General features: G+C 44.5%; 1 protein-coding gene across 1 annotated transcript; it reads left to right on the plus strand.

Annotated features, from left to right (window-relative positions):
* Positions 1–62: 62 nt before the first annotated feature.
* RAB11A (RAB11A, member RAS oncogene family) lies at positions 63–19,384 on the plus strand. Its single transcript, XM_074917693.1, has 5 exons — positions 63–201; positions 8,339–8,534; positions 9,492–9,685; positions 10,685–10,765; positions 17,654–19,384. The coding sequence occupies exons 1-5, from the start codon at positions 162–164 to the stop codon at positions 17,791–17,793; spliced, it is 651 nt and encodes a 216-aa protein (XP_074773794.1). The 5' UTR covers positions 63–161; the 3' UTR covers positions 17,794–19,384.
* The last annotated feature ends 2,097 nt before the right edge of the window (positions 19,385–21,481 follow it).

A 21,481-nucleotide genomic window follows, 5' to 3' on the forward strand; every position in this document is an offset into this window, starting at 1 on the left:
CGGGGCGGGGCGGGGCGCTGCCCCGGAAGCAGTTGTGCCGCGCTGCCCCGGAAGCACCTGTCCGGGGCGGGCGGAGCGCGGGGGGCGGAAGCGCTGCGGCGGCTGCAGGGAGGGTCCCGCTCCCCGTCCTTGGGCAACGCCGCGCCTCGGTGCACCCCACCATGGGCACCCGCGACGACGAGTACGACTATCTCTTCAAAGGTAACCATGGCAACCGGCGGGGTCACCTTCCACAGGGGTCCCGGCCTTGGCGGGGCGTGGGGAGCGGCCTCCTCACGGCGCGACCCTCTGGCGGGGCGGGGGGAGTGAGTGCGTGCGTGTGTGTGTGTGTGTGTGTGTGTGGCTCCCCGCCGCCTCAGCCAGTTCCCGCCCCGCCGCCGCTTCCCTCGCAGCCCTGGGGAGCAGCCCCGGCCCGGCGGGTGGGGAGAGGGTCCCAAGCCCCCAGGGTGTCTCGGTTGCCGCTGCCCTAACGTGTCCGCCCGGGCAGGCCGCCATGGAGAGCTGCGGGGCGGGGGCGGGCGGGGGCCTCCGGCCAGCCCCGTGTCGGCCTTGCCGGTGTGAGGCGGAGGCTGCGCTTCCGCGGGCATCGCCAAGCCCTTGGTCGGGTGTTTCTGGAGCTCCATCGCCCAGGGTGTGCCGGGCGTCGCTGCCTGATCCGGAGCCTCGCGCCCTCGCCCAAAATATCAGATTTGGGCAGGTTTTTGTAGCAGTGATTTGGCGTGGCTGTGTCTTGTCTAAGGCTTCTGCTCCGTGAACGGGCTGAGGTGACGGCCAGCCTGCCGGGATGGCGAATAACGATCGTTAGCGAGGATGACCAAGGTTGATAAGGACTACTTCCTTTCCTAGCTATTAAATAGGACTATAAAGTAAGTGAGTTACATGCTCAGCGATGGTAGATGATGCAGCTGATTTAATAAAGTAGTAGTATTTGCTGCCTTCTGCATGCTGAGCATTTTGCGAGGGGGGAAGGTAACTGCTGTTTCACACCCAGGGCTCTCGTCTCCTGTCCTGGCACCTCATGCAGCACCCAGCAGAGAAGGGCAGGAATACCTTGTTTTCCAGGACACGTACCCCTTCGGTCAGCCCTACGCAGCAAGTTGGGTTAAAATGCTGGAGGTTATAGTTAACTACTCAGTTTTCACTCCCCACAGAGTAAAATACCAGCCTGTTCATAAAGCATGCTGTGAAACATGTTTGGAAATGCTGATGTTTTGAAGTTGACTAGCCAATTTTTTTCATCCTACTGCAAAAGCAAGCAAAGTATTGTAAAAAGTGGTTGTTTATTGTGAAATGGTATTGTAAATTTAGAGTTAGAATTTAGAGTACTGCTTGTTACATTGTAATGGTGAGAGACTCAGTGCTTGTCATCAAGAAACTTAGGAAAACATCAGTGTGTTTTCTGTACTCTGAAGCTCCTGTAATAACTTTGAGGAACTGCTGCTTTTTTGTTGTTGCCCCTTTTTATCCTATGTAGAAAGTGGCATTATTTCTAACTATCAATTAGTCACCTATATTGCTATTAAAATTAAGTCAGGAAGTGCCAAGAAGGGCCTCTTTTATCAGCTTGCAGAGTTGGCAAGGGCCTTGCTGACCACTACTTTAATCACAGCAAGCAATCTTATTGTAGGTATTTCTGTGTACAAGTTATCAAAACCATACTTTTTCATACAATTCTGTCAATATGCTTATAATTAATGTTTTAGCTGCAGAGGCCTGGGAATAACAGTGACGCAGAGTTTGTTGGGAGAGGTTCTATCTTTTATTAGATCTGCTTCCTTATATAATTAGGAAATAATAAACTTGGGATCTGGTTATATAGAAAAGCTAGTTTAACTGATTGCCCCTCCTAAAGATTTTTCTGTTTAGTCTAGTTTATAGAAGCTGTTGGGAGTGCAGGGAGTGCTGTGAAAATGGTGTTGTGAAGATGAGTAATTCAGGCTTTGCAAAGCTAAAGTAGACTATGGGAGGTTTATGCCGTGTCACATAACTGGGATTAATGTGGCAGCTGAAATAACATCACAAATGCAGAGTAATAGGAATTGTGGAAACTTGTAACTTCCCAGAGGTGATGGTGGTTCTAAACAAGCTGTCACCACTCTGGAATGATCTTGAAATTATTGTAAGTAGATCTCTGAAATGAACGTCTCATTACTGGGCACTGGTCGCAAAGGCAAGTGGTAGGTAAAACCTCTTGGAAGAGGAAATGAGAACTTGCGGGAAACGTTAAGCTGATGTTTGGGACATAAGCATCTTGGGGATTGAGGGGAAATGTTGGCAGGACAGGAATACCCATTTTGAAAGGGATATTGTAGAATTGAAAAGATGAAGGGCAGCAAAATAATCAGAAGAGAAACCTAATGGATTCTTATCCTTATACTGAAGCAATGTACAACTTTATCAAAATCAAAACAGTGAGTGATAAGGGCGAGGAAGTATCTACTCTTTATCATAATTTGATGGATAAGGGATATCTGTAATGCTTCTTTTATTGAGCATCGGGCGAAAACAAAAGGACATAAAGTCCCACAGATGTATATGCAAGTTTTGGAGTGATGCATTGCCATAAATACTGCAAACGGGTTCGAAAGACAGCACAAATTTATAGAGGAAGGAAAATGTCTGTTGGGGTGTTTCAGTGTGATGGTTACAATGGCAAGTCTGAAGGTATTGCTTGTTTGAAGATACCAGGGCTTGCTGGGACAAAGATTAGCCTGTTCTGTTACACATAAAGTTTCTCAGACATCAGTTCTTGACAGTCAGAATGGATGTTGGTCTATAGGGACATTTAATCCATTGGGACAGTTCTGGGTTTATGAACTTGAAGGGTCATGGAAGGTTGGTGGGATTGAGTTCAGAGCCTGACGGTTTAAAATAATTGGGTGATATTCTTTAGTCTAGATGTCTTTTACTCTTGAGTTAAATTGCCACATGTCTGTTTACATGAGACGTCTGGTTTTGTCCTGTCGGCCACTGATAGCAGCTGTATGTCAGAATCTGGCTGACTCTGCTGGTGGCTGTAAGCTGAGCCCACCTATGCTGCCATGCAATAAAATCACAGTACCTGTTACAAAATACCCCTCTCCTGACTCTGTTGCAACACTTGAGCATATGCTAAAGACCAAGCCTAGTTTGTAAAAAGACAGTTTCTGGTAAATTCCTCTTGTTCAGTTACATGTGTCTTTGTATTCTTCCACACTTCTTGTTTTTTTGCTGAGAGCAGTGCCTACTGTTCCTAGCACTGCACTTGAGGAAATGCAAGACCTATGAAGTCCAGTTTGTAGAAAACTTACTCTACTTTTAATGGGAGGAAAATACAATGGTGATATAAGGATACTTCTTTGTTACTTAATACATTGAGCTTGGCTTAAATGCAGGAACTTCTTACTCTTTTTGATTAATGTATTTGCAGTAGATGAGTAGCTATCAAAGTAACCCTCACTTGTAGAAGATATCTTCTGTGTTTTCTATGGACAAAGCTCAAGACGATTACATCTGCACCTTGACCATGTGGAACTCTGGATTTGGGGTCAGACTTCTCATTTCTGAACATGGACGCAGCTTGCGTTGACATTCATTTTAGCTGAAACTGGAGTTTTTCCTAATTATATCTGCTTTCTTCTTTGCATCATGTTTGTTTTTCCCTTCCTCCAGCTTTTCCCTTTCATATTGAGGAAATGCTCTGAAACTGAACAAACTTGTTGGTCTGGGTTTTAGAAAACACTTTTTCTTGTGTGTTTTGTTTAGAGAAATTCATAGAGAAGAGTGGTTGCATGGCACCTATTGGTTTTTACAATGGTAGCAAGCCCTTTGCCTTCACTGCTTTGGATGTGGAGGTGCTTTTGTGTATAATAAATGTGCTGGCTTAGCTATTTTACTAGAGGTGTTTGGAGGCTCAGCTCTGCGTTACATATCGTATGTACAGGTAACGAACAACCCCTACCCCACAGTGCCTTTGAGACAGCAGTTCTCCTTGTGACAGAAAACGGGTGAATAAAACAGGGGGGCACAAGTGCGGAGGGAGTTTAATATAAGACATGATCGTGTTAGGTTTATCACCAGCTGCCTACAAGGTGTAGAATCGGGTGGGTCATCTTGTTCATGTTTCCTTTAAACTCCAGCTGAAGTGGGCAGGAAGAGGTGTTCATCAGCAAGTTCTTCTGGGGGTCATGAAGATGTGTCCAGGCTCTTTATTGATATGACTCTTAATAGCAGAGCTCAATGCAGAGACTGAGTGGTTTTAGGCACTGTAATTCCCTGGAGCTGGTGTATTTGTTTTAAATTGTGTAATATGTGACGGGTAATAACTTTTACCATAGACAATACAAGCCAGTGAGGCTGTATTTTCTATTTTCAACCTGATTAGGTTGTCAATAACATATTGCATGAGATAATTAAAGTATTCTCTGAAAATTTCAACTAAGTTAAAAGTTTAACAGGAATAAAATCAGGTGAGTTGGAATGTTGGTAAAAAATTAATAATCCTTTCTTGACGTAGTTCTCTAAATTGCTTTTCATGCAACTTAGGAAATTGAATTCTTATTTTGGTCTTCTACAGAAATAAAACTGGAATTACAGAATGAAATTTATATGGTAGTGTGAATTTCATACTATTTTTTTTTTTTTTCCCTTGTTTTTTTTTCTTGTTTTTTTTCCTCTCCACCAGATGCTTGTCTCAAACCTTTGGAGTGGTTGATGCTGTAGACAGTCAAATGCATTGATTTAAAGCACATGGTTGCAAGTATTGAATTGGCACATCGCTGAACCAGTAAGAATGACCTGCCTAGTAGTAGTCACTTGGGGCAGGGCGATGACTTTCAGGATGCGCCAATACAAAATCTCCCTTGATTGCAAAGCTTTCTAAGGTGCTGCTCCAGTAAGGGAAATGCAAGTCCAAAGAAGGTTATTGATGGAGGTTTTCAAGAATAGGTCTTGTGGCTGAACTTGCTTCAATGTTTCCTCTAGACCTCCCTCCTCTGAGTGCTGATGTCGTAAAGGAATTTGCCGATGATGCAAGATGGGTGGTACAGGGCAAAGTCGGAGTGCAGCGCTGGAAGGGCTCTGTGCTGATGAGGACGGCAGTCCTCCAAATGAGGTGGGATTCAGGATGTGAGATTTTATGCCTGGGCACCCATAGGAGCTTGGCAAAGTAAAAGTTTTCCAACTTAAAGCTAGAAGAATTAGGTCTGATCACAGGCAGACTGAGCCATCAAGGTGATATGGTCAGGAAAAGGTAATACCAGCTCCAGGTATGCCTAGTAGAGGTGGAAGTATTAAAATCCCTGTATATGTCACAGGGAGGTCCTACTTAGAATGATGTGTGCAGTTCTCACTGTGTGGAAAAGAAATTCAGAAACTTGTAGAGAAGATGTTTGGGGAAATGGAGAGTCTGTTTATAAGGAAACATTTGAGAAGCTGGTTTATTTAGCCAGTAGAACAAAGTGAGAGCAGATGCGGTTGCTTTCTGAAAATACCCCAGTGTAAACACCACTGGGAGGAGAAACTAATAAGCTAATGGACAATGCTGGCACATGAACACCACCATCAGCTGACCACTAATTTCTTCTGAAAATTAGAAGGCAATTTCTAACCATTAGGAGTGAGTTTCTGGAAGAAAAGCCTAATAAAAATGTGTGTGCAGGAACAATTAGCTTTGGAACTAGATAATGTCATTTCCCTCCCAGAAACTGTTTGTCTGGGATAGCTAGAATGGGAGTCAGCCATCCATGGTCATTCCTACTGTATTTCTGTGCTAAGAATATAATCCATGGGAACACTGTGTAGTATAAAATATCAAAATGAAGCGGTTTGATAAAGAAAGCAAACTTAAAATGAGTAATACAGTCTTGAGTGGCTGTTAAAGCTGTTACTGTTCATAATTGTATTCAGAGAGTGATACTTGCTCAGACTGGCAGAAGTGCAGAAAGTGTGAGGAGTCTTAGGTGCCTGCTGACTTTGCAAGCTGTTCTTGTATCCATGTTCAAGAGGAGCTGCAGTGGCCCAATTAAGTATAGGAAATAGTTGACCTCAAGGAGGAATATTTTCCCCTTTTAATTGGGACATATTAATCTGATGCTGGAAACTATTTGGAATATAAGCAGCATGGGATTCAGACAAGGTAAGGGGAAAAAAAACCTGGCAGAGGAATTAAAGTGATCTGTCTATTGTTAAATGACTTAAAGCTGTGCTTTGAAATACACACTGAACAACAAAAGTAAGTTTTGGGGGAATACTCAACAGGTATGTGATGCATCCTGTTGGGAAAAGGAAATCTGTTAGAAATCTGTAGACTGCCTTTCTTGTGTAGAAATGTCATTAGCTGCTGCCAAAGTTAATGCTGGGTGATGGCAGGACTGAGGTGGGTGAAGGGAGCTGAGAGCTTTTGCCTCCTAGGAACTTGTTGTTTGTAACGTCCCGGTGAATACAAATATGATGTCATCTAAAACTGTGGCCTAAACCTGCCAAAATAGTATTGAAGAACTTATTTGCTAATGAAAGAGGAAAGCTATGGCAGTTTGCAGGGTGGTGATGGTGCAATTAGGTGCCCTGTCCCCTGCACAAAGTTTATTAACGGTTCAGCATCTTCCGTGCCAGCAGAGCTGTTCAGCTGTGTCAGGGCAGCCGACACTGAACAGTGCTGACCTGTCATGCAGGAAAGCAGAATCCTGTTTGCATTAGCATATGTGCTTGCCACCTACCTGCACTTGTGATCTTCATAAACAGAAGTGGTTACCAGAGCCACTCTGCTTTATGCAACTTGGGTAGCTTGGCTGGTTGTGTGCTGCGTCAGCTGGCAGAGGAAGCTGGAAAGATGTTTATTTTGATGAAGTGCTCTCCACAAGGCCATGTTTGAAGCTCGCGTTTGCTGCAATTTTCATTTTATGGAGGGTGTTTAAAAGGTGCTGCTCTGCCCTTGCAGTCAGAGAAAATCTCATTTTCCAGAATTGTTTTGCATTATTTAAATAGAAGGTGGTGTTCAGAGGGCTGCTGTGTGGTGCAGCAGCAGATGGGAGTATTTGCACTGCTAGACTAAGACTCAGTTGGGGGGTTTCTCACGTGATTGAAGTGTGTTTGGTGTACTCATTCCTCTCTTGTACCACAGAGAATATTCAACACTGTGTTGCAGTGTCTTAAATGATGTCTGCTACTGAGAAAGTATTTCTGTTGGTTTTGGTTTTGTTTTTTTTTTTTTTTTAAACAAGCATAGCCACAGTGATGGGTTTTTTTTGTCAGCTGAGCATGTGTTCTTTTGCTTGGACTGGGCTTGATTCATTGCTGAACTTAAGTGATCAGCCTTTCTTCTCAAGGATCTTACTTGTCCTCTTTTTCTTTCGTTTCATTCTGTTACCATTTTGGTATCTTCGTTAAGGGCATAAGATCGTACTGAGAGGCTCCAGTTGGTGTGAACTCAGGGCTGTGAATGTGTTTCATCCAGTGGCCTGCATCTTGGCAGTGAGTTTTTAGTTACGCTTAAACTTGCACCTTTTAATTCAGCATTACAGGATATTGCAGTGAATCCTCGTGATGCTTTTCTTCCTGTAGGAACTGGACTTTAAACCCCTTAACAATCTCTTGTCAAGCGTAGCCAAACTCTTCCAATTAGTTTGCTTGGCACTGGTGCTGTGATGAGTCAGGCTGAGCCGGTGAAGAGGGAGTGGATGGTGGTTCTAATTCTGAGGCCCAGCGATATCCCAGCAGCTTTTTAGAGCAGTTTCAAGCTCTGGCGTAGAGTGGTCAGGAGTCACAGCAGCAGTGACGGACTGTGGAAGCAGTGGCTCAGCTAAACTGCCTGTTGGGGTGTTGGTGGTCTTGTGGTTTTTCGTGTTTGGTTCTTTTTTTCCATTGACAAATTTCTCTGCTGCAGTGGGGAACCTCTCTTCTGCAAAGGTATGAAGAGTATAAAATGAAGGCAGAGTCTGCTGCTTGCCCTGTGTTTTGGACTTCTTCAGCAAAACAGATTTCAGTTGAGTGGTATGGGGTTTTTTGTTTTGGTTTTTAGTTCTAGTGTTGTTACAAAGATGTGAAATCCAAATGGTCCCCAACTTTTGCAGTGACAGCCATGTATATTCTTCCTGGAGGAGGAATGTTTTTCTGGGTTGGGCAAAGGAGACTGAAATATAACAAGTAAAAGTTGATTCCAAAGACTGTTCGAACTGCTGGTGAATGTGGCAGCTCTAGTTCTCTAGAAATATCAAGACTTGGATGCTAGACCCATGATGAGAGTGGTGGTTTTGCCATTCTTCTTCATGCACCATTCCAGAAAACAAATGTTTACTGCAGCTGAATGTCAGTGTATTATCTATATCTGGAATCTGATTCTCATATCATTTTTGTCTTGCAGTTGTACTTATTGGAGACTCTGGAGTAGGCAAGAGTAACCTCCTGTCTCGTTTCACTCGCAATGAGTTTAACTTGGAAAGCAAAAGCACCATTGGAGTAGAGTTTGCAACAAGAAGCATTCAAGTTGACGGGAAGACAATAAAGGCTCAGATATGGGACACAGCAGGGCAGGAGCGATACCGAGCTATAACATCAGCGTAAGTGATAGCTTCTATGGCTGAAGAGAAGCTTTTGCTGAGGAGGTTAATTTTGGGCGCTTCCAATTCCTCAGAAACTGTGAACAGGGGGTGTCTGTATTTTGTCATGTAATATCTACAACCTATGGTGGAAGGAAACTTAAATATTATTCAGCCCTGAAACTTGATATAGTGTGTCCCTGCACATACTGATTTACTTCTCAGTGCTCTCATGATATATAGCTGGAGGCATTTCAAGCCTAGAATGCAAGAGCTTTGAGAGACTCATTTCAATCCAAGCAATTGATAAAGTAATATCAGTGTTCCTGGAGGTTTTATCAGTGGTAACCTAAGACCAGAAACCCTCCTGTAGCAGCAAGGAAAGGCTGCTCACTTTGCATGCTTATTTAATTGAAAAAAACCAACCATAGCAAAAGCAGCTGGATTTCAGTAAAGCTGGAGGTGATTGTGGGGTGGGAGAACACAGCATGTTTCTTTTTGAATGCATTACTGTGTGTGTCTCTGATCTGAAAGAAGACCAGCTGTGGCCTTTTGTGAAGAGTTGATCAGGTTGACATTTTTACAATGCAGTGAGTCATTCTAAAGTCTCTCTATCACTGTGGGCTGTGCCCGTACTGCACCCATGGTGATGAGTGGAGGAGGACTTTCAAGAGCGGATCAGAGGTTGAAGGTGACAGTACCTCCCCACGGATTCAAGGGCTTCATTTTTGGGATACAGGGTTCTCCCTACAAACGTGGCGTTTGGTTTACCCCCCAGACTCTGAGCTGTCCCAGCTGCTCTGGTGATCCTGGGATATAACCCTGGTCTTCACTGTTTCATGTCCCACATAGCCTGCTTCTGGGTGTTTTTCTGAATAGCTGTCTTAGTAATTACTATTTCCCATTATTGCACAGTAACCTGTCACTTCTAATCAAGTTGTTTCTTGCTGGTTCTCTAACATGTCTCTTCACCCACAGGTACTATCGCGGAGCTGTAGGGGCATTATTGGTGTACGACATTGCTAAGCACCTTACTTACGAGAATGTAGAGCGATGGTTGAAAGAGCTGAGAGACCATGCTGACAGCAATATTGTAATCATGCTTGTGGGAAACAAGAGTGACTTGCGCCACCTGAGAGCAGTCCCTACAGATGAGGCCAGAGCTTTTGCAGGTTGGTGAACTCAAAATAATTTCCTAATGCTAACTGTCTGGGGAATCTGCCTACGTGGTCTTAGATACAGTAGTCTGCTGGTAGGGGAAAAAAGGGGTGCTGCTGGTGATGTTCCTCAGTGTCACGTAGTGGTGTTTGCTGTTTTTTGATTCAGTCAGAAATGAAGCCTTGTAGAACAGGCATGCTGATGTGGTTTCAAGAATCAGCCAGAGGCATTTGAAGATTTTTAACCAGGTTTTTTCTCTTGCCTGTGCATTGCTTCTCTCACAGATTCTGTGCCTATGGCTTCAGGTTTGAGTTTCTTGTATGGTTGGTAGCCGTGCACCTGTATATTGCCTTCTTTGTACCAAGTGATCTGGAGCCCTACAAGACTGCCTGTGGCTGAACAGACTTTCATTAAACCAGCTTTCTGACTCATTACATAATTAAGATCTGTGAAAAATAATTCTAGTTTCTGTAAATCTTGCCTTGTTTTAGGCCAAATTTATTTAATCTGGGAGTGTAGCTGGGTTTCTTGCTTTAAGGCTTCCTGTAGCTGCCTTTTGCAGGGCTTGTGGCCACTGAGGATCCCTCTCTGCAGGCTGAGGACTGTCATTCCTCCAGCTGGGCTAGCCCTGTTAAATAAGCTGCCATGACATACTAGCAGGTGGGAGATTGAGAAACTTGATGAGGTTAAAGAAAATCCAGGAAGCTTCCTTGCATAATTCTTGAAAGTGCAACAAATTCTCACTTTCAGTGATGTGGAAAGATGTGCCTCAGAGTAACACAGCACTGGACTGCTCCCTGTGCTTGGGGATAAGTGTAAATCCTAACATTGGTGTTGAGTTGTGTTGCTTTCAGATCATGTAAGGGGGGGAGAACCCACAACTTCTTACACTTTTCTTGATACCAGTGTGTCTCATTAGGAAAAATACAAATATAATCTGGTACGGAAGTTCTTCTGGATGGGAAAGAGATATGTGATGTACCTCTCTAATTATAGTATTTCTGTCCACACAGAGAAGAATGGTTTGTCATTTATTGAGACGTCTGCTTTAGACTCTACAAATGTGGAAGCAGCTTTCCAGACTATTCTGACAGGTGAGTCATCTAGTGCTTTGTGTTTCAAGGGGGAAGGGCAGAAGGCTGCTCAGATATGTGACAAATAAGCATTTCTTTGCCTATAAATTATTTAACATTTTGTTATTTAATCATTCTTCAGAGCCATAAGATTTGGAGTCCAGTTTCGAAGTGTCATAGTTGAAAGGCCAGCCTTGAACTCAGGAATGAATCCTTTTTCACTTTGATCTGCCCCAGGTTTCTAGTTAGCCTAGTTTACGTTTCAGTTTCCAGTTTGTGTATGGTGTAGGGAGTGCCCACAACAGAGAATTGTCTCATGCAAGCATTAAGTTAAAACAGTCGTTGTTTATCTGGGGAGAAGTCAGTCTAGTTTGTTTCCATTTTTAATGATGGCCATAGCAGTTGCCAAGGGAAAAGTGATGAAAGAGTTGAGATCCTTCCTTTGAACAATACAGCTACGGGTAGTCTGAGACGCAGCGACTCATGAGCAGCAGGGTAGTCACTGTCATTGCATTTCATAGTCTGGCTGGACTTTTGGCCTCTGTAACATGTGATGGCAGGGAGTGCTGCGGGTTTTTTATGCTTTATAAAGTACTTCCTTTTTCTTCAAATCCTTTTTTAGATAGGCAAAACTTGTTAAGACTCTGAGACATTCAACTACAACTACGTGGGGGACCTTAACTTAACCATAGCTTATAAAGGATAGGGTAGGAATTCACAAATTAGTGTGGAAATCACTGTCATGGGACTTCTACTGCTGTGTACCCAGTCAGCTGTAGCCAGGGCGCAGCAGGACAACAGTGGCTTGTGTGGTTTTTGAGCTTTTGTCACTCCAAGCTTTGACAGATGTCTCTCTAAATGTCTAGTCTGGGTCTTCAAAACATCTGAGATGCTCCTCTGGTTTGATATGACTCTGTTCTAGGTGTGCCAGGCAGTCTCTCTGTTTTCTCTTAGTGCCTCCAACATGTTTCTGAGCTGCAAATTTAAACTCCCTCTTTCCCAGTGTAGCATGTGCCAGGCTACGTGATGTGCTTGGTATGAGCAGCAGCCCCACTTCTAAACTGTGTGTCTCTGTTAATCAGATCTCATTGCTGTGACATTAGCATCTAGTTAGTTTTGAAATTTTTTTCCCTTTGTCAGCTAATGTAGACATTCTTTTTGAAAGACACCAAAAAGGACTTGTTAGCAATACTGAAACATGCAGATGAGGAGGCAGCTAGGAAGTTATTTACTGTAATAAAAGTATAAATTCTGTAGCATTTCTTGAGTTGTTTAAAATGCTTCATGGACACCCTCTCAGTGGAGAGTTGTTAGGCTGCTGGAGTATTACCTGCCTGTGTCTATCTGTTTCTTATCTTATCCTTAGTTGTACAAGACCTTGATAGGTTCTGGTTCTATTGTGTTTTTTACAGTAGGTTCCTAAGCAGTAGTGCTCCTCTCCATATGTTAGCAAAAAAGTGTGTCCATGTTAGATGAGTAAACAGCGCATAGGGATGCTTGTCATCTCACTGCTTCATACGGTGCTGGATCCAGAGCTTGAGCTTGTTTCCTCTTTAGCTGAACCATGTTGTTCCCTTTTAACTTCAGTGTAGTCATTTGGTTGTAATTCAACATTGCACAAATCAAAGAAAGAGAAGTTATATTAGTTTATACATTACTCCCTACGTGACTAACTACTAATACCATCAGAGGGTGGATGGCTAAGGAGTGGCTGAATGTGATGGTATCTGGGATGCCTGCTGGCTTTCCTGTTTTATTCACCTACCTAAAGGCAGTCCTGTCAAAAATACTCATGAACTTAGGCATGGATTTCTTCAGGAGAAAAACTTTTTTATTGTTTACTTGTAACTGCTAAAACCTGACACTTCTTCCTTTATGCATGTGTCCTTGGTAGCCCCTCTCCTCTCGAGAGCACCTAGACTGAATTTTGAGGTCAGATTCTGGCCAAACCTTCTGTGTGTAACATAGAACAAAGCCTTGTTGCTTGCTCTGTCAGTTTTCAGAGGGAATTGGGAGTCTCAGATGAAGGTTAGTTAATTAACTTTTATACTCGTTCAGCACCAGCACTAATAAAACAGAACTGGAAATATATCAGATGTTGTTTATCCCCTCCCAAAGTGGCTGTTGGGCTGTCATAGCCCATATAAACTGGTCACCTGAGTTCCTCTGTCTCCTGTTGGACCGTTCTGTACCCTTAACAGTGATGGGCTGAAGGGGTGGAAAGTTTCCTGCATGCCCTGGGCTGCTGCCTTACTTCTACAGAGCTGTGAGCTCAGATGATATGCTGCCGTTGCCATGGGGAAGCAGTTCACCTCTTGGGCACAGGCTAGGCTGTTTCTTTATCTCTCCTCACAAGCTTCCAACAGTACCTTTTATTCCAGGAGTTATTTTGGATTCTGATTCGTGGAGGTTTGATTTTTTTTTTTTCCTTTGCTTTAATTTTTCTGTAAGGCAGAGCAGTCTGTAATGGGAGAACAAGTGATTAAAACTTGCCTTCAGTGGACTCTGGCAGATTGTTGAGGCTGTTGCTTTTCCACAAACATCAATGTTCCCTGCACGCTGCTGTGACAGTATTTTGGGTAAAGAGCTCTTCGATATGCGGACAGGATCCTCATTCAGGCGGGGTTGGTTCAGCTATGGTGGAAGGAACACTTCTGCTGATTAGTGGGCATGTGGCTCGCTCCAGACAGGAGCTCCTGTTTCAGGGAGATAAAGATGAAGTAAATAATGCATTAGCAGCAGGTTGGCTCCATCTTGGCTGTGACTGGCATGCTAAGGACGAATGTTCTGCCAATAAACTTCTTGATAACACTTCACAGCTGGCTTTTTCTGTTAATGATTTGCTTTGAAGGAAAGAAGGGAGCAGTCATCTGAGGAATGTGGTTTTCAGAGTGACCCTGCAGAATCATGGATAGTCTCTATTTGGCAAGGCTGCCTCCAAGCGCAGTGCCTGTGGGTGGAATGCTCGCTGTCCTTTGAAGTTGGTAAAGCCAAGAGGCTTTGCCACAGGCTGTGATCGGAGGTGGCTGACAGAAAGGGCAGGGTGCTGCTGCTCTAGCTCTGCTGGGATCTGCAGTGCTGGGAGCTGCCCTGCGGAGACATCTCAGCTGCTCCCGACGCCTTTCAGACAGCTGCTTGGAGCTCTCCTGAACAGGGTGTCATGACTAAAGTCTGTAGCAAGATTCCTTTCTTCTCCAGCCCCAGTGAAGCTGCTCTGGCTGGGCCCGTGCTGGAAACTTGAAGAGTACTTCCCTTGAAGTGAAGCAGGGTCTGTGTTAGGCTCATCCACACCTCGATTCTCAGATTAAGCCACTTTGAATAGATGGCTTTGGTCATGGGAGATATGAATCCATTATAGTACAGCCTAAGTGACTGTGTGATCTGCTGTTGTTACAGGTGGAAGAAGGGGGAGAAAGCTTTTTTTTTCCTCTCCCTGTATTATTGAGGACTTTTAGAGGGAGTTTTATCTTACATGTAATGGGCTTCCTGTCCTGCTGTGGATTCCAGATGAGGTTTTGGGGACCTTTTCCTTCTGTGGCTTAAAGTAATGGTCCCTGTCCAAATTCTTCCCTTGCAAGATGTCTAAGACTTCAGGGGCTGATTGTTGTGCACACAAAGCTGCTTTGTATCATCTGGCAAGTAGGAGAGACTGGTATTATAATCCTAGCCACTGTGAGCATTCACAGCAGGATAAAGCATCCTTAAAGTAAACTGGAGTCTGCCTCCGTTCCCTGCCTGGCTCTGTACTGTCTGTTTTTGTACTGCATTCTGCTGCTGTTTCATCTCTTAAGGAATCCTATCTCCAAGGAAACAACATCATAGAGCATTAACGTCAAAAAAATCTAGGGATTTCCTCTTTTGTTAGCTCTGTACACCTGAAAATGAATGAAATGCTAGCGCAGACTGAGCAGCCGAGGACTGGACAAGCTCCTCCTAGGCAGCAGTCACTTTTTCCCAGCCCTCTTACTGCACAAGGCCTGTCTCGCACAGTTACTGATTATGCAGGGATGCATTCTGCGGAATGTGCTCTTAATAAGGTCTCATTCAGTTACTGAGCAGAGCACAGAGTGTAGTGTCTTCATTAAAAAGCACGTGTCTTCATTAGCCTGGCATTTCTCTGTGCCGACCAGTTTCAGTGTAGGCTTTGCTGCTGGGCATTTTGCCCCAGCGAGAGCAGGTTTAAGCTGTTCCCACCTCCCCTTTCACGCCAGCACAGCTGCGTGTGGTGAGAGAGTTTGCAGCTGATCCTGCGAAAGGCAAGTTTTACCCATTTCGGCTTTCATCTGGGGCAGGACGCTGTGGCTGCATAAAGGTTTGCATTGCAGAGGAGGAGAAGCAACAGCGAGCCACAAACTTGGGGCTGTGGCAAGTTGATTCAAGCAGCACAGCTGCTAAATGTCATTGCAAGACTGCTGGGGAGGCTGTGGAAGTATGTTCCTAGAGTCAGAAGGGATAGACCCTTTATCAGCAGAGAAGTCAGTGCTCCTTAAGATTGTCTTTAAGGCTTCAGGGCTGTTAAGTGAGGATCTTTGCTGTAAGATGTTATACAGAGGGCACCCTGCTGTGAGTCCTTGCTTATAGGGGTGGAGGAACTGTGTGACAGCTCATGTTGGTGACTTGTATGAACTTGTTCAGAAGTTCTCTGGAAAACAGAATTGCTGCTGTGGAAGGTGATACTGGAGAGTTTCAGAGATGGCAAGTCTTCTCCTGTTGAATGGGAATGGGCAGCCTTCTGCTCTTGAAGATAAACTGGCTGTCCACCCTGAGCTGGGGCAGGGTAGTGGAGCAGAACATGTCCTGAGGAACACAGAGCAGATCTCTTCCGGCTGTGCTCACCCACCTGCACACACAGGCACTCTGCTGAGCATTGCTGAGTGCCTGCCGCACAATGAAGCTGATCTTTATCTGCAAATTCCCACATGGGGTTGCAGGTGGCTTTAGAGATCTGATTTTGTGGGATTCACTTCACAAGTGAAGTTGTTTATGTGTAAGACTGAAGAGTGAACTCAAGAAGGGGTGAAATCAGAAAATCCTTTTGTGTCTGCAGCTTGTTTGGTTGCCTTGGTGACTTGATCTGTAACTGAATTTGTATGTAAAATCCATTTTTCTGAGCAGTTTCTCCCTGTCTGAGCTATCCATTTGGAGGCAGATTCTTTCAAAGCGCCACTTGCAAAGGTTAATGTTCCTTGCGCAGTCCATAGACACAGCACAGTATCTACGTGAGAGATTTTTATTTTGCCAGCAGTCCTATGGATGCGTGCAGCTCTGCTCTTCCTCTTCCTGGGGAACACTTGCCCTCTGTTTGTGTTGGCAGCTTAAATCAGTGCAAGACTTGTTGCATCAAGGTTTTCAAGCCTCGTTTGTCAGGGACCCCTTATAGCTCCTCCATGCCCTCTCTTCCCATTGTCGTAAAAGCAGGCATGGAGCTGCGTGATCAGCCCTTGGCAGCGGAGGGGAACCTCTCTGCACAAGGTTACTTAATTTCCAGCACTGAAATGATGTCAGAATGTGCACTAAGCAGCAGCTCATTAAAATTCTGAACAAAAGCTACTCACTAATGATGAATTTCTGGTAGATGTGTCTTGGTTCAGGGTCAGGCAGGGTGTGTGTTTGGATGGTCATTATCCAGCTGATAAGAGACTTCAGCCCTCCAGAAGAGCTTGGGCCTTTGATTTCTTTGGCCACAGTTTGTGAGCTGTGTTCTTCCCCACTCTGCTCTGCGGGAGGAGTGAGGCGCAGACACCCTCCTCTTCTTCGGCCTGGGCTTAGCTGAAACCTCAGGGCAGAGCGTGCAAATCAGCTGTGAGCATCCCCTCCTTTCTCTCTGGGCTCTGCTGCTTGGCAGCGCTGGGGTATTTGTTGCCAGCATGCTTTTCCATTGTGCAAAGTAGAAGATGTGATGATGTCATTTCAGTCGGCTTTTTGCTGAATCTGAAACACTTTCAAACTATTTCTGTTCAACTTTAGCAATCTTACTCAAACCCCCCTCCCCCCAAATCTTCAATGGTTTTTAAAACTCAAATTTGCAAGTGAGTTCCCCATGTTCTATTTTTGGTATCCTTTATTTCCTTTAGGGGGGTTGAAGTGCTACAAGTGCCATACTCTGTGCAGCTGAAGTGCTTTTGTAGCCACTGTGAGTTTGTACAGCATGTGCCATCGGCCAATAACAAATCCCAGGAAGCTGGGAAGTCTCCTGGTGCAGGTGTGGAGCATTCCCCTCCTGGCAGCATGCTGGGGAAGGCACAGGAGGAGTTTAACCCGTGCTCTCTGATTTACGCTGGGGTTTCTTCATCTGAAGTCCACATTTCTTCTCCGTAATTTTGAAGTTTAGTTACACTAACAGAAATTTTTGTAAAGGGATTTGTGTGCTGCTTAAGGGGCAGAGTCTCCCCTTTTGGGCCCCAGTCAACCTTTTCTGAAGATTTAAAACTACTTGGACGGTAGGCAAGGTATTGTACGTGGTAGGCATGCTGAGAGAGAAGAAACTGCCCTCACAGTCCTATCAGGGAGAGACGTTTTGAGTGGTTCTTTTTAATCCTGCTGTTGTCTGTGGATACATCAGTAAACATGCGACCACTGTCCTCAGAGCCTGAAGAACCATCAGAAGGAATCGATGTGACACATAGTTTCTGATTCCTAGCAAAAAAAATATTGTGAATTCCGTCCATTTATAACTCTTATCTCAAAGGAAGTAAAACAGTGGTTGAACTAATTTCTTTTGCAAAAATGTTTTTCTGAATACAGAAAGCCTCACAGCTGAACTTCTTGTGAAAGCTTCCATGCCTTACCTATATAGTTCCAAAACTATGGGAGATCTTTGTATATCTATGCCTAGTTTTCCCCAGGTTTAACTTCCTGATCATGTTTTGCCGGTGTACACATAATGACTAGCTCTTTCTCACCTTCCAGAGATCTATCGTATTGTTTCCCAGAAGCAAATGTCCGACAGACGTGAAAACGATATGTCTCCAAGCAACAACGTGGTTCCCATTCATGTCCCTCCAACCACTGAAAACAAACCAAAGATGCAGTGCTGTCAGAATATATAGAATTGTTCACTCTTTCCTAAAAGGCTGTGTATATTCCCCAGGTCCAAGATTTAAATATATTTGTAATTCTCGTGGTTACTTTCTTGTGTTTAGTTACTGCTTATTCCTTCTGAATTTCTCCATGTCTTAACCACTTTGATTTCAGTGTTTATAAATCTATTGCTTCTATGTGGCTGCAGTATTTTCCCAACACCAACTTGTCGGTTTGGGTTCAGCAAATTGTTTGGATCTGAGCTGATCTTTTTCCAACAGGATGCCCGCTAGTCAGAGCACAGATGCCTTCAGTGAGCAATTGGAGATGTTATTCTGCTCCTTGCAAAACAATTACTGTCAGGTTAACTAGGAAAATATCTCTGGGCAGGATAATCTTTCCTTGTCTTAAGGTGGTGTATACTGCATCTAAAGCTTGAAGAAATGCCCGTTGCTCTGAAGTGCAATTTTAATGTAAGTTAAATGTTTTTGGCTACATCTTCAGATTGTCAAGTTAAGGATTTTTTAATAGAATATTATGGGGGAGAAAAGAGAATTTCTTGCAAACAAGCAGCAGGGTTCTTGCTACCTGTGAATGCGCTTTTGTGGTTTGGCACCTGCTGCAGAGGAGGTTGTGAGGTGAGGCAGAGCGGCCAGGAGGATGCTGGTGGGACCACGGGTGAGGGCCCTCTTGTGAAGAAAGCAAAAGCACAAGCTGCATAACTGGTGAAGGGTCACTCTGACACTGGAACCTGCAGCATGGTTTTGTGCTGCCTGAGACTTGGCCTCTGCAGTGCGGGTGGTATCAGGATTTGAGGATGCCTGTTTTCTTTCACAGTACACAGACTTGAAGGGTGTTGTCACGTATAATATATCACATTTATTAATACATGCCACCTATATTAATATATTCAAATGCTTGAGTTGATGAATCAATAACTTTCACAACCTGGTCTTAGTTTGCAGTTCCGTTTCATCCAGTATTTTTAAATTATTCCAGTAGTTTGGTGTATGTTCTTTAACAAGAACATCTGGAGTAGTTTTCTTGCTGGATGCCTTCCTTCGGTGGCCTGTAGCTCTGTACAAATCATCTGTTTGATTCGCTTGTTCAGGGATACGTGAACGTGCCTTCTGTCACTGCACTCGCTGCATTTCACCCCGTCTGTGCTGTTCCCAGCACCTCATAAACGCTGAGATTTGGAGGCTATATGCACTGAATTTCCACGGTGCTTAAAAGAACTGTTCATTGTATAAATGCCTGCAATTATTTTACACAATTATAGGGAAGGAATCGATTGCAGGGAATGTTTCTCAAACTCTGATATGACCCGCTTGGAACATCCAGATCTGGGCAGGCACTACCAGCTGCGTTTTGTACCCAACCTTTCTGTCTTGCGGTGCTCATGATGTGTAAGGCACACGGAAGGCATTGCTGTAGTTGGTCACTTGTTTTTTTAAATCCATTTCTCCTCCTAGTATTAGTTCTGAAGATGCTATTTTGATCTGTTTGTAAATTACTTTGTATTTTATGCATGTACTGTACCTTGATTCATTATTTTTTTAGATTGATTTAAAATATATTCATCCATGATTCTAATAAAGAATTACAGGGGACGACTCAGTATGGTGTTGGGTGCACTTTTTGGGAGAATGGAGGTTCGAGCTGCATATTTTTACTTAACTGGTAGCTAGAAAGCTTCTTGGAACAGGCAGTGAGAAGAAGCTGAAGTGGAAGTACCCCCAGAAAAGGAACTGAAAGAGTCGTGTAACACAGTTGCTGCCTTCACTTAGAGCAACCTGCAGCTTTCTGGGGCTGCTGCAGGTTATGACCAATGACCATTTGGCAGCTTCAGGAAGCTTTTATGCTCTGAAAAGTCTGTGGGTTCACTCTAGTCAAAGCTCTGAATAGCTTCTACAAACCTGTTTCTTGTTTTTTTTTTTCCCCACATAGTCACAGTAAGAGTATCTGGTGGGACATCAAACTACTGCCTTCTACAGCAAATGATTTCAGCTTTCTGATCCCTTTGGTATCCTGGGCTGTGTCCCTGGCAGGCTTGAGACAGAGCACAGGGGGGGCAGCATTGGTGGCTCTGGAGACAAAGGCAATTTAGGGCCTTATAGGGCTGCATGAGAGTGGGGATGGGGTGTAAGGCTGGGCCCTTGCTCTGAGAGCTGCTCTCACAGCACTTTCTCTGGCCAGACTGGAGTATATTTGGAATTTAGCAAATTACTGGGGCAGCCAAGTTCTAAATTTGTCAGCTGGAAATGCAGGATGAATTTCACTTTGCTTCCTTTTCTGCCTCTCGTAAGCAGGCAGCTCCATTCAGCTGTCGCATCAGGTTTGGATTTCTCATGGTTTTACACAAGACGCTTCCTTCTGCAGCAAACGTGGCCACAGCGAAGCCTGTGGGAGCGCAAATAAATTGCTGTCAGAGGCCAGGGCCGTCCCCACCCCATGCAGAGTTTGTGTGTGTGCACGTGCTTCTTCCTTCACCTCGCAGCAAACGGTGCTGTGTTTGGGTCCTGGGCAGCTGTGAAATGGCTCCAGGTGCTGTTACAAAAAGAACATTTTTTTTTCCCCACTAGAACTTTAACCATAAACAGGCCTTAGAAAGGCCGTGCAAAACCTGATTTTGTACTTAGGAACTGCTCCAATGTGGAACATCAAATTTTCATGCAAGAGTTGGCAAAGCCTTCCTAAGTAATCGCCTTCTAAAGCAAAATCAAATGGTGGGTGTATGGAGAGGTAATTTCTGACCTGTTAAAGCGTTTGCCTGGAGTTTGTGGTTTTGTGCTGCTTGTTCCTGACTAAGCCCGGTGGTGCTTGGCCAGCGGATCTGGCTGGGTGACACTCCTGGGACAAGAAGGTACTTCACAAAGTGCTTTGGGAGAGACAATGCAAAACACTGTTCCATCTGAACACTGACCCAACAGGGTATTGTTCCTGTTCAGCTGCTGATTAATCATTCTTTGTCCGTAATTGGCATTACTTCTGTCCTGAAGTGTCTTTTCTTTGCTAACAGGAGTCAACTGATGATAACAGAGGCTGCTCTGGGGCCCTGAAATGAGCTCTCTTGAGTTTCTGGGAACTCTGTATAATACTGCAAGATTGGCTTTACTTGCCAAAAGCTTTTGCTGTCGTTTACATATTTCAAAGTCCCAACCTTACCAACTAGGAAGCTGTTCAGTGAGCATCAGTGGTTCTTGTTTGATGGGAGTTGAGGTTCTGACTCTTAAGCAGAAAGGACAGGGGATTGTTCTGATTTAAAGACATTTTTATTAAGCTAGAATTACTTATTCCATCAGTTCAAACCTGATGAATTTCCAGCCTTAAATAGCTTATTGAGCGTGGCTTGTCAAATAAGAAGATTACATGCTGGGCTTTAGTTAACAAGATTTTTAGAAATACGAAGCGCAAATATTGAAGGAGGTTCAGCCTGTAGCAGTCCGCTGCATTGTCTGGGGGTCGTTAATTCTGAAGGTGTTTCTGCTGCCAATCTGTGCTGGCGATTTATTGATGAGGCTCCCGGGAGCACTGTCAGACCCGCCGAGGCGGCTGCTGCGTGTCCTGTCTCTCGCTGCTGGCTGCGGGAGGGCAGCGGCGCTGGCCTGGCTCCTCCAGGGCCTGCTCCTGGCACAGAGCGCTGCCACGGCACCCCTGGCAAACCAGGAGACCCTGGCGTCGGCGCTGCCCCCCGCTGCTCGCTGTAGGAGTGCA

Source organism: Athene noctua, chromosome 13 (assembly GCF_965140245.1).
Source record: "Athene noctua chromosome 13, bAthNoc1.hap1.1, whole genome shotgun sequence".
Taxonomy (NCBI): Eukaryota; Metazoa; Chordata; class Aves; order Strigiformes; family Strigidae; genus Athene; species Athene noctua.